This window comes from Zeus faber (genome assembly GCF_960531495.2).
Source record: "Zeus faber genome assembly, chromosome: 15".
Taxonomy (NCBI): domain Eukaryota; kingdom Metazoa; phylum Chordata; class Actinopteri; order Zeiformes; family Zeidae; genus Zeus; species Zeus faber.
In genome coordinates, this window is record NC_137194.1 from 375,001 (window position 1) to 389,345 (window position 14,345).

The 14,345-nt window shown below is 45.7% G+C and overlaps 1 protein-coding gene across 1 annotated transcript in view; it reads right to left on the reverse strand.

Annotated features, from left to right (window-relative positions):
* Window positions 1-14,345, reverse strand: part of celsr3 (cadherin, EGF LAG seven-pass G-type receptor 3) — a gene marked incomplete at both ends in the record, with an annotated part of 120,428 nt that overhangs the window by 51,176 nt on the left and 54,907 nt on the right. The window contains 6 exons of the mRNA XM_080014470.1: window positions 1-63; window positions 810-920; window positions 4,424-4,609; window positions 7,990-8,159; window positions 8,715-8,840; window positions 9,125-9,288. The exon at window positions 1-63 is cut by the window's left edge and continues 106 nt beyond it. Coding sequence (XP_079870596.1) covers window positions 1-63; window positions 810-920; window positions 4,424-4,609; window positions 7,990-8,159; window positions 8,715-8,840; window positions 9,125-9,288 — 820 coding nt within the window. The remainder of the gene's footprint in view (window positions 64-809; window positions 921-4,423; window positions 4,610-7,989; window positions 8,160-8,714; window positions 8,841-9,124; window positions 9,289-14,345) is intronic.

The following is a 14,345-nucleotide window of genomic DNA, read 5'->3' on the forward strand; positions in this document are numbered from 1 at the left end:
CTTGACGGCCCGAGACGGACGGGGGAGGGGCGGGGCGTCCGGCCTCACACCCAGCCGAACTCCCTGGAGAGTGTGATGGGGGAGGGAGGGAGGGAGGGAGGGAGACGTTAAATACAAGGATTAATAAAGTGAAGCTGCCTGTGTGTCATTAAAAGGTTGCAGACCTTCAATTATTAATTGTCATACATTTATTCTTTCCCGCAGTCCGTCAAACCTGTCTATCCTCCATCTATCCATCTATCTACCTGTCTAGCCCTCCCTACGACCAAATGTTCATCTTTTTATCTACAAATCTGCCCATTCATCCACCCTTTTATCTACTCAGCCCTCCATACTTTCACTTATCTCACCTACAATCTTTAAATCCATCCGCCTTCTATCCTACATCTATCTGTATATCCACCCATCCATGCATCCATCCACCCATCCATTCATCTTTACATTCACCCATTCATCATCCTGCATCTATCTTTCTCTCCATGCATTATGACCTTTAACAACTCCATCCTTCCCCTAGCCCATCCCTCTATCCTTCTTCCACCCATCCACCCATCCATTCTTAAACACACCCATCCATCCATCAATCATCCATCCATTTACCCACCCCCACATCCTTCCTTCATTCATGCATCCATCCATCCATTGAACCACCCATACATCCTTCCTCCATCTACCCACCCATCTATCCAGCTATCCTTTTACCCAATCGACAAATTACTCCATCCATCTATCCATCCATAAATCCAGCCATCCATCCATCCATGCATCCATCCATCCATGCATCCATCCATCCATCCATTCACACTCACCTGTATGCATCCTCTGATTCCATTCTGAACCTCCCCGGATCCCAGGACACCTCCCACATGCAGGTGTTTCACTTTCAGACCATGGATCTCACTCCCCACAATCACCGTTCCCTGATGGAGAGAGTAAGAAGGAGAGAAAGAAATAGAGAGAGAGAGCAAGAAAATAGGATACTGTATGAGAGAGATTAGTGATGCTCTTAGGAAGACCGCAGCACTACGTAAGAAGGCGTGGCTTTAAATGGTTCTGCAAGCAGCCAGTAGAGGGCTACAGTGAGACCTCCTTCCTCTACCTCCCTCAATGGAAGTCAATGGAAAAAGAAAAACATGAAAAAAAAAGATTTGGGGTCTCAGGTGGTTTGCTGGCAGTTTGGTGCCGAGGTGGGGGGTTCACTCTCCACATTACCAAGACTCCCCCCGTGCTGCCTCAACTTATAAAGCTCCTGCTCCGTGCTTCCAAGATGGCAACAAACGTGATCCCAAACCTGAGGCCTTCAAATCGTCTCTTGAGAAACCAAGGGACTACCTCAGACACTATGTCCATTTTTTTTTCTAGTCTATAATTCAAACAGCCAGTAGGGGTCTTGCCCTCAAATGTTGTTTTTATCAAGAACATTGATTAATTCAAGTCAAGCTGTGATCTGGATGTCTGGTCGCACCCAAACAAGTCAGCACCAAGAAAGAAAACCCCACACGTGAAGATCACAAGATTATGTTCAAATCTAATACGAAATAAGAAAAAAGACAAGGAGTACTGAACACATCTCCCCTCATTTCAGGGGAGCGAGACAGGGAGCGATGGGGGGTGGAGGAGAAAGAGAGACAGATGGTGGAGGAATGGAAGAGAAGAAAGGAAAGAGATGATATGCTTAATGGATCTGTGCGGGAGTCCACACAGCCACATCACACAAATCAATGAGTAACTGGTCGCATTCATTAAAATTCACCATTTGAGGACGGTACGAAGCACATTAGAGGAAATGTGAATGAAGACTGGAAGAAAGAGAGAGGGAGAGAGGAGGGGAGGAGGAGGGGAGGAGGAGGGGAGGAGAGGGAAAGGGAGAGAGGAGAGGAGAGGAGAGGAGAGGAGAGGAGAGGAGAGGAGAGGAGAGGAGAGGGGAGGATGAGATGAGAGGAGAGGAGGAGTGGAGAGGAGAGGAGAGGTGGAGGGGAAGAGAGGAGAGGAGGAGGGGAGGGGAGGGGAGGGGAGGAGAGGAGAGGAGGAGGGGAGGAGAGGAGAGGAGGAGGGGAGGAGAGGGGAGGAGAGGAGGATGAGATGAGAGGAGGGGAGGAGGAGAGGAGAAGAGGGCAAATCCAGGAGGGCTGAGAGAGGCGTGTTCCAGAGAGATAAGCTGGTTTAAATGGTTCACTCCTTCACCACTTCCTAATTCCTATGAAATCTCCGCAGCGCCACACATTGGAGAGGAGGAGGAGGAGAAGAGGAGGAGGAGGAGGAGAGGAGAGGAGAGGAGGAGGAGGAAGAGGAGAGGAGGAGGAGGAGGAGGAGAAGAGGAAGAGGAGGAGGAGGAGAGGAGAGGAGGAGGAGAGGAGGAGGGGAGGAGGAGGAGGAGGAGAGGAGAGGAGGAGAATGAAGAGGAGAGGAGGAGCAGGAGGAGGAGGAGGAGGAGGAGAGGAGAGGAGAGGAGAGGAGGAGAGGAGGAGGAGGAGCGGAGGAGAGGGAGAGAGGAGAGGAGGGGATGAGAAGAGAGGAGAGGAGAGGAGAGAAGAAGAGAGGAGAGGGGAGGAGAAGAGGGGAGGAGAAGAGGGGAGGAGAAGAGAGGAGAGGAGAGGAGGAGAGGAGAAGGGCAGGAGGGGGGGAGAGGAGAGGAGAGGAGGAGAGGAGAAGGGCAGGAGGGGGGGAGAGGAGAGGAGAGGAGGAGAGGTGAAGAGGAGGAGGAGGAGAGGAGGAGGAAGAGGAGAGGAGACTTATACCCCATACCCATAACCCTAACCCTAACCTCCTCATAGTTATACCCCATACCCATAACCCTAACCTCCTCATAGTTATACCCCATCCCCCTAACCCTAACCCCTAACCCCCTCATAGTTATACCCCATCCCCCTAACCCTAACCCCTAACCTCCTCATAGTTATACCCCATCCCCCTTACCCTAACCTCCTCATAGTTATAACCCATACCCCTAACCTCCTCATAGTTATACCCCATACCCCTAACCCAAACCCCTAACCGCTTCATACTTATACCCCATACCCCTAACCCATACCCCTGACCTCCTCAGTTTTACCCCATACCCCTAACCCTAACCTCTTCATACTTATACCCCATACCCATAACCCTAACCTCCTCATAGTTATACCCCATACCCCTAACCCTAACCCCTAACCTCCTCATAGTTATACCCCATCCCCCTAACACTAACCCCTAACCCCTAACTTCCTCATAGTTATACCCCATCCCCCTTACCCTAACCTCCTCATAGTTATACCCCATACCCCTAACCCAAACCCCTAACCGCTTCATACTTATACCCCATACCTCTAACCCTAACCCATACCCCTAACCTCCTCAGTTATACCCCATACCCCTAACCCCTAACCTCTTCATACTTATACCCCATAACCATAACCCTAACCCCTAACCTCCTCATAGTTATACCCCATACCCCTTATCCTAACCCTAACCTCCTCATAGTTATACCCATACCCCTAACCCTAACCCCTAACCCCCTCGTAGTTATACCCCATCCCCCTAACCCTAACCCCTAACCTCCTCATAGTTATACCCCATCCCCCTAACCCTAACCTATTCATACTTATACCCCATACCCCTAACCCTAACCCCTACTTTCAACTGGAAGAAAAAGATGAACTTCAAAACAGGCCAGAAGTAAATATAAAGTAAATACATTTAACACACACACACACACACACACACACACACACACACACACACACACACACACACACACACACACACACACACACACACACACACACACACACACACACACACACACACACACACACACACACACACACACACACTAAAACTCTGAATTTAAATTAAATATATACATAGGGCTGCATGAAATTGGAAAAAACTGACATTGCAATATTTTAGTTTCGAAAATATATATTGTGTTGTGAAAAAATACAGGAATTTTCACCAGATGACTTGAATAACTCTATTTGGAAATAACGAATCATTCTAGAAGGATTGGGGGGATTTTGTATCTGCATAGAAAATAAAAATAATAATCTTTATTCTTGGCACATTTAGACTATAATCAGTAAACTGTGACAGGAAGGTTTCTTTTTCCCTTCATTTATAAAAATAAATATTACTCTTTCTTATAAGAAATAATCAACATAAATAGTTACAAACTGAAACTATTGAAATAAATTATGGAAAAAAATGAGTCAAAATAATGTTAAAATTGAGTGAAACTAAGCCAAACTTTGGGGCGTTCATTCTCCAGGATGTGAACAGAAGTGTCTGCGCACCCCGATACTCTTTCTATCTCGACAGCACATTGCAAATCAGCGGCAGAACTGATTTATGGCGATATTGGATGATTACAACATTTCAACACTGGACACTCCGATCTACCAACTTCCCCAAACACGGAAAAGCCGGTGGTGGATTTTCCCCGAACCTGGAAGAGACCGAAGTCGAGGCGCAGCGTGGCCACGTAACGTGTCTCCCGGCCACTGCGGACGTCCCGTAGCTCCAGCTGCAGGTCGTGCCAGCGTCCGTCTGCAACCTGGACCTGATCCAGACGCAGCCGCACCGGGCGGGTGGAGCCGCGGGTCACCGAGAACACCAGCTGACCGTTGATCACCTGGGGTGGAAGGAGAATCAGCACCATCATACAAGTGGTTTCCAAACAGTGGTATGTGAGTGTGAGTATTGGCTCCAATGCTATATCACAATAAAAACTTTATTCGACGTTTGGAAGGCGTTATATATAATTTCATAAGTTCAAGGTAATGTTGAAGAGCTGAGCCAAATTTAAAGAGACCAACTGGCCCAATGCATGATGTTTTTTCATATTTTACGTTATGGTTATTTAAAATCTGTGTGAGATTCCATGTTTTACCCAGTGCACAGACCTCACACCACGCTATATGAATGTAATCCAGCCATTCATAATGTCATGTCTGTGTGTGTGTATGTGTGTGTGTGTGTGTGTGTGTGTGTGTGTGTGTGTGTGTGTGTGTGTGTGTGTGTGTGTGTGTGTGTGTGCGTGCGTGTGTGTGTGTGCTTTGTTGAACAACATTAGCTCGGTCTTAATTTAGGATCCAGGGTCAGAAACCAATGGAATCGAAATTTAAGGATAAACTGTTCTCTTAAGGGCAAATCTGTGAACATGATTTACCTCTGTGTATGTGTGTGTGTATATGTGTGTGTGTGTGTGTGTCTGAGAGAGAGAGAAAGAGAGAATGGCTTAAAATATGAATTGAAGCATTAGCTTGGGAGTGTGAAATGTGTTGATGCCAAGGCCATTGTCTTTCCAGGGTTTGAATGTAGCGTGAGGAATGAAAGCAAGCTGATTCCTTAAAGGACAATAGCGTGTCCCTGCGCTCATTTCATCCTTCGAAAGAAAGGCAGATCTTCCATTTCCAGATCTTCCTCGGTCTCAAATGTACAAGTGGAGCATCATCATGTCCTCTAGTCAAACTTTTTTTTTTTTTTTAATGTTTTATTACTTTGGCAAAGACATTTAAAAATCGACATAAAATACCCGGTTAGCGAATGAGTCTGCTTCACGTGGCAATGGATTTGATTTTTGATTTGATTCTGTGCCAAGCTACAGAATTGTGCAGTTTCCTACATTTGGGAGCCACAATTTCTGTTTTAGAAGAAAGCAAAGAAGGATGTCTTCAACCCTCAATGACCATTGCCAACTCAACATCGTGGCGGCTCGTAGAGGTGCAGGCAGCCGAGTCCCGGGACCCATTGGCTCCAATCATTTCTCTGCGCGGTGGCATAACAGCCCTGGGTTATCAGGACATTTTACCAGACCAGGTGAGCTGCAAACACCGATCCCTCATGATGTTCCCATGAACATCCTCATGACCATGTCCCCGACAACACCTCAACGCACATTCCAGAGTGGTTTCATCACATCCAGGTCAGTGTCAGTGTCAGTGTTCCTGCATGACCTCCAAAATAACGTGATCTGAAGGTGATGGTGGGAGACGGGAGGTGGAAGGCGGGAACCTCTTATGTAGGTCCTTTATTATGAATATATCGCCATATATATCCATTATTTCGTCCATCTCCTGGACAAAATGCTTCCTCCAGCAGCTTCTGGGGTAGCAGTGTGGAGGCAGGAAGTAGTAGACAGGAGGCGGGAGACCGGAGGCGGGAGATGGGAGACGGGAGGCGGGAGACAGGATGTGGGAGATGGGAGGCGGGAGGCGGGGCAACGTGTGGCCTTGCTCTTCATGTAGTTCCTGTATTATGAATATATTGCCGGTGTTTCCGTTATTTTCGTCCACTTCCTGGACAAAATGCTTCCTCCAGCAGCTTCTGGGGTTGCAGTTTGGAGGTGGTAGATGGGAGACCGGAGGTGGGAGGTGGGAGGTGGGGCAACGTGTGGCGTTGCTCCTCATGTAGGTCCTTTCTGATGAATATAGCGCCGTTCGTTATTTCGTCCACTTCCTGGACAAAACGATTCCTCCAGCAGCTTGTGTGGTTGCAGCCAAAAGCTTCTCTACTTCGAGTCAGAAACAAACTTCTGATGAATATGGTGAAGACAATGACCCACATAAAATTTCACAGAAAGGACAACAATAGAACAATGTGGTGTATCAACTATTGATGGAAGTACAATTTTTCAAGGTATGTTTTCTTGATGGTAAACAAAGCTAAAAGCTACTTCATTGTTGAGAGTAGAAAAATTCTCCCTTTATCAATAATTTATTGAATTTCCTGCATTGTACTATGGAGTCCATTTTGGATATACTAGCACGCAAAATCTCAACACACTACATTATTTAGTCGAAAGTATGTTTTGCAGACTTGGTTTGAACAGTGGAAGTCAATGGAAAAAAAGGAAGATCCCCAATCTCTACACTGCAACCACTGAATAAAAACATTTATAATAATACTAACCTTTATTTGTACTTAATTTGTGCTTTACATTCATATAAGGCAATCAAATAATTTTAAAAAGTAAACAAGCCAAAGGTAACACATTAAAGAATAAAAGTAGGTAAAAATAGAAGGATAAGAATATGCAAAAAATAAGCTTCTGCTGAAAGTGAGTGAGAATGGACTAAAATGGATTTACAGTCTAATGTTCTGTAAGCTTACGGATCGCTTGAAGAGATCATTGAGTGCTGGTTTCTCTACCGTTCAACCTGGGTGCAGCTACTCCCACAGAGCAGTGCTTGGGGTTTAAGGTCAAGGTTGGAGTTTCACATAAGGTGTAGATGAAGGTGAAGGTAATTATTATGGTTAGGCATGTATTAGTGAGGGTCAGTGTTGGGGCAAGGAAAGGAATTTAACATAATGTAGGAGACCCTGAATCAAGGACAGTCACATTCAGAAGGCAAATGTGCTTGCAGAAGTGTGTGTGTGTGTGTGTGTGTGTGTGTGTGTGTCTGTCTGTGTGTCTGTCTGTGTGTGTGTCTGTGTCTGTGTGTGTGTCTGTGTGCGTGTGTGTGTGCGTGTGTGTGTGCGTGTGTGTGCGTGCGTGCGTGTGTGTGCGTGTGTGTGTGCGTGTGCGTGTGTGTGTGTGTGCGTGTGTGTGAATGTGTCTGTGTGTGCGTGTGTGTGCGTTCGTGCATGTGTGTGTGCGTGTGTGTGTGTGTGTGTGTGTGTCTGTGTGTGTGTGTGTGTGTGTGTGTGTGTGTGTCTGTGTGTGCGTGTGTGTGTGTGTCTGTGTGTGTGTGCGTGTGCGTGTGTGTGTGTGTGCGTTCGTGCATGTGTGTGTGTGTGTGTGTCTGTGTGTCTGTGTGCGTGTGCGTGTGTGTGTGTGTGTGTGTGCGTTCGTGCATGTGTGTGTGTGTGTGTGTGTGTGTGTCTGTGTGTCTGTGTGTGTGTGTGTGTGTGTGTGTGTGTGTGTGTGTGTCTGTGTGTGTGTGTGTGTGTGTGTGTGTGCGTTCGTGCATGTGTGTGTGTGTGTGTGTCTGTGTGTCTGTGTGCGTGTGCGTGTGTGTGTGTGTGTGTGTGCGTTCGTGCATGTGTGTGTGTGTGTGTGTGTCCACCCACCTGAAACAGCAGGCTGGTGTACTGGCCGGCCTGGGCCTGCAGCAGCGTTCCCTCTCTGGCTCTGGTCCTGAACACCAGGCCCAGGTACCAGGGGGTGGAGATGGTCACGTCGTTCTTCAGGTCCCACCAGAGAGCGCTGTTCCCCAGGAAGCGATGGGGGTGGGACATAACTGGAGGGGGCGGGGACATTTTTGTTTATCCCAAGAGTGGACAAATAGCAGAGTTCCAGAATGATGATATTACAGTCTCACAGTCAAATCCTAACCCTACTTTAATATTGACATGAATTCATTTTTTGTGGAGCTTAATGTTTTTGGCTGTTGAGGCAAAACAATCATGCTCTTTTGCAGAAGGTTTACTTTTTTTTAATGCGGGGCTTGTGTTCATGCAGCTCCCTGGAGAGTCCAGTTGGCCCAATGGATGCTTACGTATATATTTTATATATTTTTCATGAACATATATCTGTGTGAGATTCCATGTTTTACCCAGTGCAGCTGCACTTCATGTGCAATGTACGGCACATGGGAGGGTAGCAACACAAGGTGACATCAAGTGCAAGTATGTTTTGACCGTTATGGCAGACAAAATGCCAAAAAGTTTTAGATAGCACTTCACATGCAATTAATAATGAATCATTTCAGTACTGCATCAATATTAATGAGTTTGTTTTCGTTGGTTGGCTTGTAGGAACAAAGAAGAGACCCGGCAGAGGTGCAGCGGCTCACCGTGGCTGCAGTCCTTGCCTCCGAACCCCAAGGGGCAGTCGCAGGAGAAGGTCTCCCAGCTCACGCTGCATGTGCCCCCGTTCTGACACGGGTTGGACTTGCAGAACGGGAGCTTGGCGCTGCAGCCTGTCGGGAAGTGTGGGACATGGGTGTCGGTTAGTCATCGACTGCTGCCAAACCAAAAGTAAGGAGAAAGAAATGACGCACTTGTAAAAAAATCTGTGAAATGCAAAAAAATAAAAAAATAAAAAAAATAAAATAATAATAATAATAATAAAATAAATAAACAAAGCACACAGCTCGGCTGACTAGATAAAAACTAAATCAAAATAAAAAAAGCTGAGATAGAAGTGCTTAACAGTGAATGAAGTGAAACTGAAACGAATGTGGAAGGTGTCGGCGTTACAGACCGGGGACGGTGCCGTTGTTGGCGATGAAGCCGGCGAGGTCCAGCGGTTTGCTGTCCACGTGCAGGTCCTTCATGCAGCCGACGAACTCCCGTGCTCCGAACGGAAAGTTGTCCGGCACATTGGGAACGCCGCCCAGGAACAAGGGGCCGGTCAAATCCAATGACCTGGCAAAGAGGGAGGGAGGGAGGGGAGGGAGGGAGGGAGGAGGTGGAGGAGAGAGCAAGTTAGACCGCGGTCACACCAGGAACTGGTGGCCCCAAATCGTTTTCGCGTTTCTCTATGAAGGAAGGGAGGTTCTGCTGCTGAAGCTCTGTAGCTGGACCCGCCCACTGTCTCTTTCTGCCTCGTCACTGTTTATCGTTTGGTACAGTCTCCGACCGTACACAACTTTATAAACAAGATGATGGGACGGGATTAGAAATAATCCCAGTTTGCTCTGTTTTGGCCTCTCCAGCATAATGTCCATTCAGAGGTCAACAGAGTTAAAAACAACATAAAAAACACGATAACAACACTATTGACAGTGATATTATAATTGCTATATGTCCGACAGGATTTAAAATATCGCTCACTCTCATCTCACCTTCCTAGTTCCCCCTCCGTACTTCTCTCATCATCTCACCTCCCTAATCCCTCTCTCCTCACTTCTCATATCACTCTCACTCTAAAATGTCTCTCACTTGATGTATGTCTAATCCGGCAATGTTCTGTGTTTATCTTTGTCTATTTGTCATTTGTTTGTGTTGTTATGTATCCCTAAAAAACTTCCTACTATACTATGGCAGTGAAAAGGAATATAAAGGAGGAAACCCCAGACTTATCTATGGGAAAGCATGGGAACGGTAGTATAGCTATTGCCTTGGATACACTGTGCCATCACCCCCTAACTAGCTTCAATGACACCCATTAAATTTGTTAGTTGGAATGTGAGAGGCTTGTGCTCACCTGCTAAACATAGCAAAATCCTAACTCACCTCACCAAGATGAACCCCAGCTTCTGTCTACTGCAAGAAACCCACCTCACTGCATCTGAGCACCTCAAACTCAAAGCTAAATGGGTAAATCAGATGTTTTCCGCATCATACAACGAAAACAAAGATCTATATTGATCAATAAAAATATCCCATATCAAAATAAAACCACAATATCAGGTCCAGAAGGGCGTTACATAATGATGAATTGGATTTTAGGTAACATCAAATTAACCATAGCTAATATTTATGGCCCCAATGCTGATGACCCAAATTTCTTTCACAATATATTTTCAAAACTCTTTTCAAGAATTCTATGAATCAATTATCATATTGGGAGGAGACTTCAACACAGTACTGGATCCAAATTTAGACCGTTCTGAAGCCAGAAATATTCCCAAATACTGGCTTTCGTCGGACACTATAAAACAATATATGAGTGATCTTGCTCTTGTTGGCGATCAAATAACCCACATTCTAGAGAATACACATATTACTCACCACCCCACCAAAGCTTCTCTAGAATCGACCTTTTTTTTTGACAAGTAACCCCGCACTGTTCAAAATCACTAATCCAGAAATCCACCCTATTGTATTGTAATCCGATTAGTTTCAAACTGATAAATGAAACGAACCGGAACCTTCCCGGCAGGTGGCGGCTAACACCTCACTTTTGAGGGATTAAGAATTGATTTATTATTTATCATTTATTTTCGAGAGAATGGACCTCCTTCATTGAACTGAATGACTCCCCAAAAATATCACCATCCTTACTTTGGGAAACCGCTAAGGCAGTTCTAAGAGGTAGTATTATTTCATTCTCCACTTACTAAATAAAAGAAAGGACAAGGATGCCAAAATAAACTCGAACAGCGACTAAAGGAGTTGCACTCCCAACAAGCCCACTCATCTTCTGAGCCAATCCGAAATGAGATCAGGACAATTACATCTCAACTTGATACTATCATCCATCAAAAGACACAATTCCTTATGCAATGAACAAGAGCAAATTATTTTGAATTCAATGACAAATCAGGTAAATTTCTTGCCAATCAATTGAAACGTGATAGAGAAAAATTACTTATTACAGCCATCAAAGATTCACAGGGTAGAATAACATACTCTCTGCAAGACATCAATAACATATTTAGAGACTTTTATAATAACCTATATCACTCGGATAATGAATCAGATATATCAAACATTCACTCATTCCTTGATGATATTGACCTTCCTAAACTTTCGCGGAGCAGGCTACCACCTTAGATCAACCACTTACTCTTAAAGAACTCAGGAAAGAGCTCTTCTCTATGCCCAACAATAAATCACCTGGATCAGATGGCTACCCAGTGGAATTTTATAAACACTTCTGGCCACTTATCTCCCCATCAGAATGGTTACAGAGATTAGGTCAACCTCCACCATGCCTCCACAGATAAATACTGCTCTCATTTCGGTTTTGCTCAAACCCAAAAAGGACCCAACCCTCACCTCCAGTTACAGACCCATAAGCCTTATAATTCACCAAGACCAAACAGGCTTTGTTAAAGGCAGACACTCATCCAGCAATATGCGTCGCTCATTCAGTCTGATGAGCATATCTAAAAAGAACAACTTTAATACCATCATTGCCTCTTTAGATGCCGAAAAAAGCCTTTGATAGAGTTAATTGGACATATCTCTTTTCAATCCTCAACAAATTTGGCTTTGGAGAATCACTCATTCAATGGATCAGAATCCTCTACAACTCTCCATCTGCTTCTGTCATCACCAATGGTTACACTTCACAGCGTTTCACTCTACAACGCGTCACCAGACACGGATTCGCTATCTTTATTGAACCCCTAGCGGTAGCTATTCGTCAAAACAGTAATATTGTAGGCATTCAAACAGGAAACTCTGTTCACAAAATCAGTTTGTATGCAGACGATATCCTGTTGTACGTACGGAACCCAATATCATCGCTATCGGAGGTGTTCAATCTTATATCTAAATTCTCAGCTATCTCAGACTATTTAATAAATTGGACTAAAACCACAGTCTTACCACTCAGTGGGGGGGAACTGTAATGCTGCAACCCAGAAACTTCACTTAACCATCACAACGGGCATCACAACGGGATACTTTGGTATTGATATCTCCTCCAATCTGTCAGATTTGTTTACCCTTAACTTCACTCCATTGCTCAAATCCATTGAAGAAGACGTAATTCGATGGAACAACCTACACATCTCACTAATTGGTAGGATAGCAGCAGTGAAAATGAATATACTTCCAAAAATAAACTATATATTTTCAATGACCCCAGTGCAACCAACAGTACATTGGTTAAATACTCTAGACTCAAAGGTCAACAAATTTTATTGGAAATACAAGAAACCGAGAATTAAACGAGCAACACTACAGAAAAACAAAGACTGTGGAGGCCTAGCAGCCCCAAACTAATTTATAATTAAATGGTTACAACCAGAGCAACAATTGGCCCATGGATGGCGAGACAATGAACAATCTGAATGTCAGGAGTTATCATTATCCGATCTCCCATTCCTTACTGAATCTCTAAAGAAACATAATTGCTTTAAAAACCCATTGATCGCAACAACTCTGTCAACCTGGTGGAAATTCCTCAAAATCAGTGGTCACACTCTATCTCCAAACAAATTCATGCCGATCTGGCACAACCCAGATCTCTTGATTAAAAACAGACCAATAACCTTTAGGTCTTTGAAAACACAAGGAATTACTCATCTGGAACATTTTTTTAAAAACAATTTGCTTGTATCCTTCCCAACCTTAACCCAAAGGTGTAATATCGGTGGCCACGGCTTCCTTCAATTACAGAAGTCTCTAAAAGTTAAAATCAAATTGACGAACAACATCTTACAACCACCTGAAATAATTGAACATTGAAAATCCCTTTTCTAGAATATACAAACTTTTATTAAAAACAGACGACACCTTATCTTTACTTACAATGAAATGGGAACGAGACCCTGCTGTTCCCACCGATATCAACCTGTGGAAGCTTATGACCCGCAACTCCAAAATGCAACTCATCCAATACAAGATTTTTCACAGAGCCCATATCACGGAACACAAAATGTTCAAGATGAGTTTTGTGGATGAAGACATTTGCTCTCACTGTTCCCTTGATACCGGAGATGACTACTTTCATGCCTTCTGGCTCTGCCCACCTATCCTAGCATTCTGGACCAACATCACCAAGAAGCTATCAACCCTTCTGGGTCGCAGCGTTCCATTCTCCCCGTCTATATGTCTTCTCGGTGACCTTTCCTCAGTCGACCCACCACTGAAACACCACCAACCAATTTTAATCGCCTTAACAATTGCCAAGAAAACAATATTACTCAATTGGAAAAAGAGAAATAATCTCACCACATCCCAATGGTTGCAGTTATTAATAGATTACATCTCAATGGAAAAACTATTGGCAATATCCCAAAACCATGTTGATTCATTTAATGAGATATGGTCTACTTTTATCACTGACACAACTCCATCATTTAATACTTGAGTCTTCCTAAGTCGGTGCAATGTCATTGTCTTTGGGGCATGTGGGGGTCCTCCTGGTCTGCCGGGGCTCTGCAGTTGGGTGGATGCCTGGGGACATCCGTGGTGCGTGGGCTGGTGTTCTTGGGGGATACCGGGGCCCCACGGGGGAGTTGGGTAGTCTGGGTGGTGGCGCCCGCTCCTTTACCTGAGTTGAGCTGGCCTGTCTCCGGGGGTGGGGTGGGGGGGGGACGTGCTGCTGGAGTACCTGCAGCTGGCGTCCGTGTGTATGTTTTGGGGCTCGGGTTGGGGGCGGGGGGTGTGGGTCACTGGTTCGGGTGTCGGCCCCACGGTCGGTGGGTCGGCGCGCCGCTGGGGTCGCCCCCCCTGTGGGCGGGGTGGCTGGGCTTGTGTGTCCTTATGCGTCCCGTGGGGGGGGATGGCCCGTCGTGCCGGGGCTGGTTAGGCGTTCCGTCTAGTCCTGTCAACCTGAGTCCTGAACCTGGCTGGCTGTGCTAGGCACGGGGCTCACCATGTGGCCTCCTTCATGGGAGGCGGTCACCTGTCATCACAAAGGGCTGCCGGGGTACCTGCCTTCTGACGCTCTTGGTGCGCGGGGCGCTCATCGCTGGGGGGTCGGGCTGTGGGTGGGGGTACCGTCTGCCACCCTCTGTTCTGTATTCCGCATGCTCGGCGGCTGGGGGCTGACCAGGGGCCTGATGGGGGCGCGGAGCTGCCCG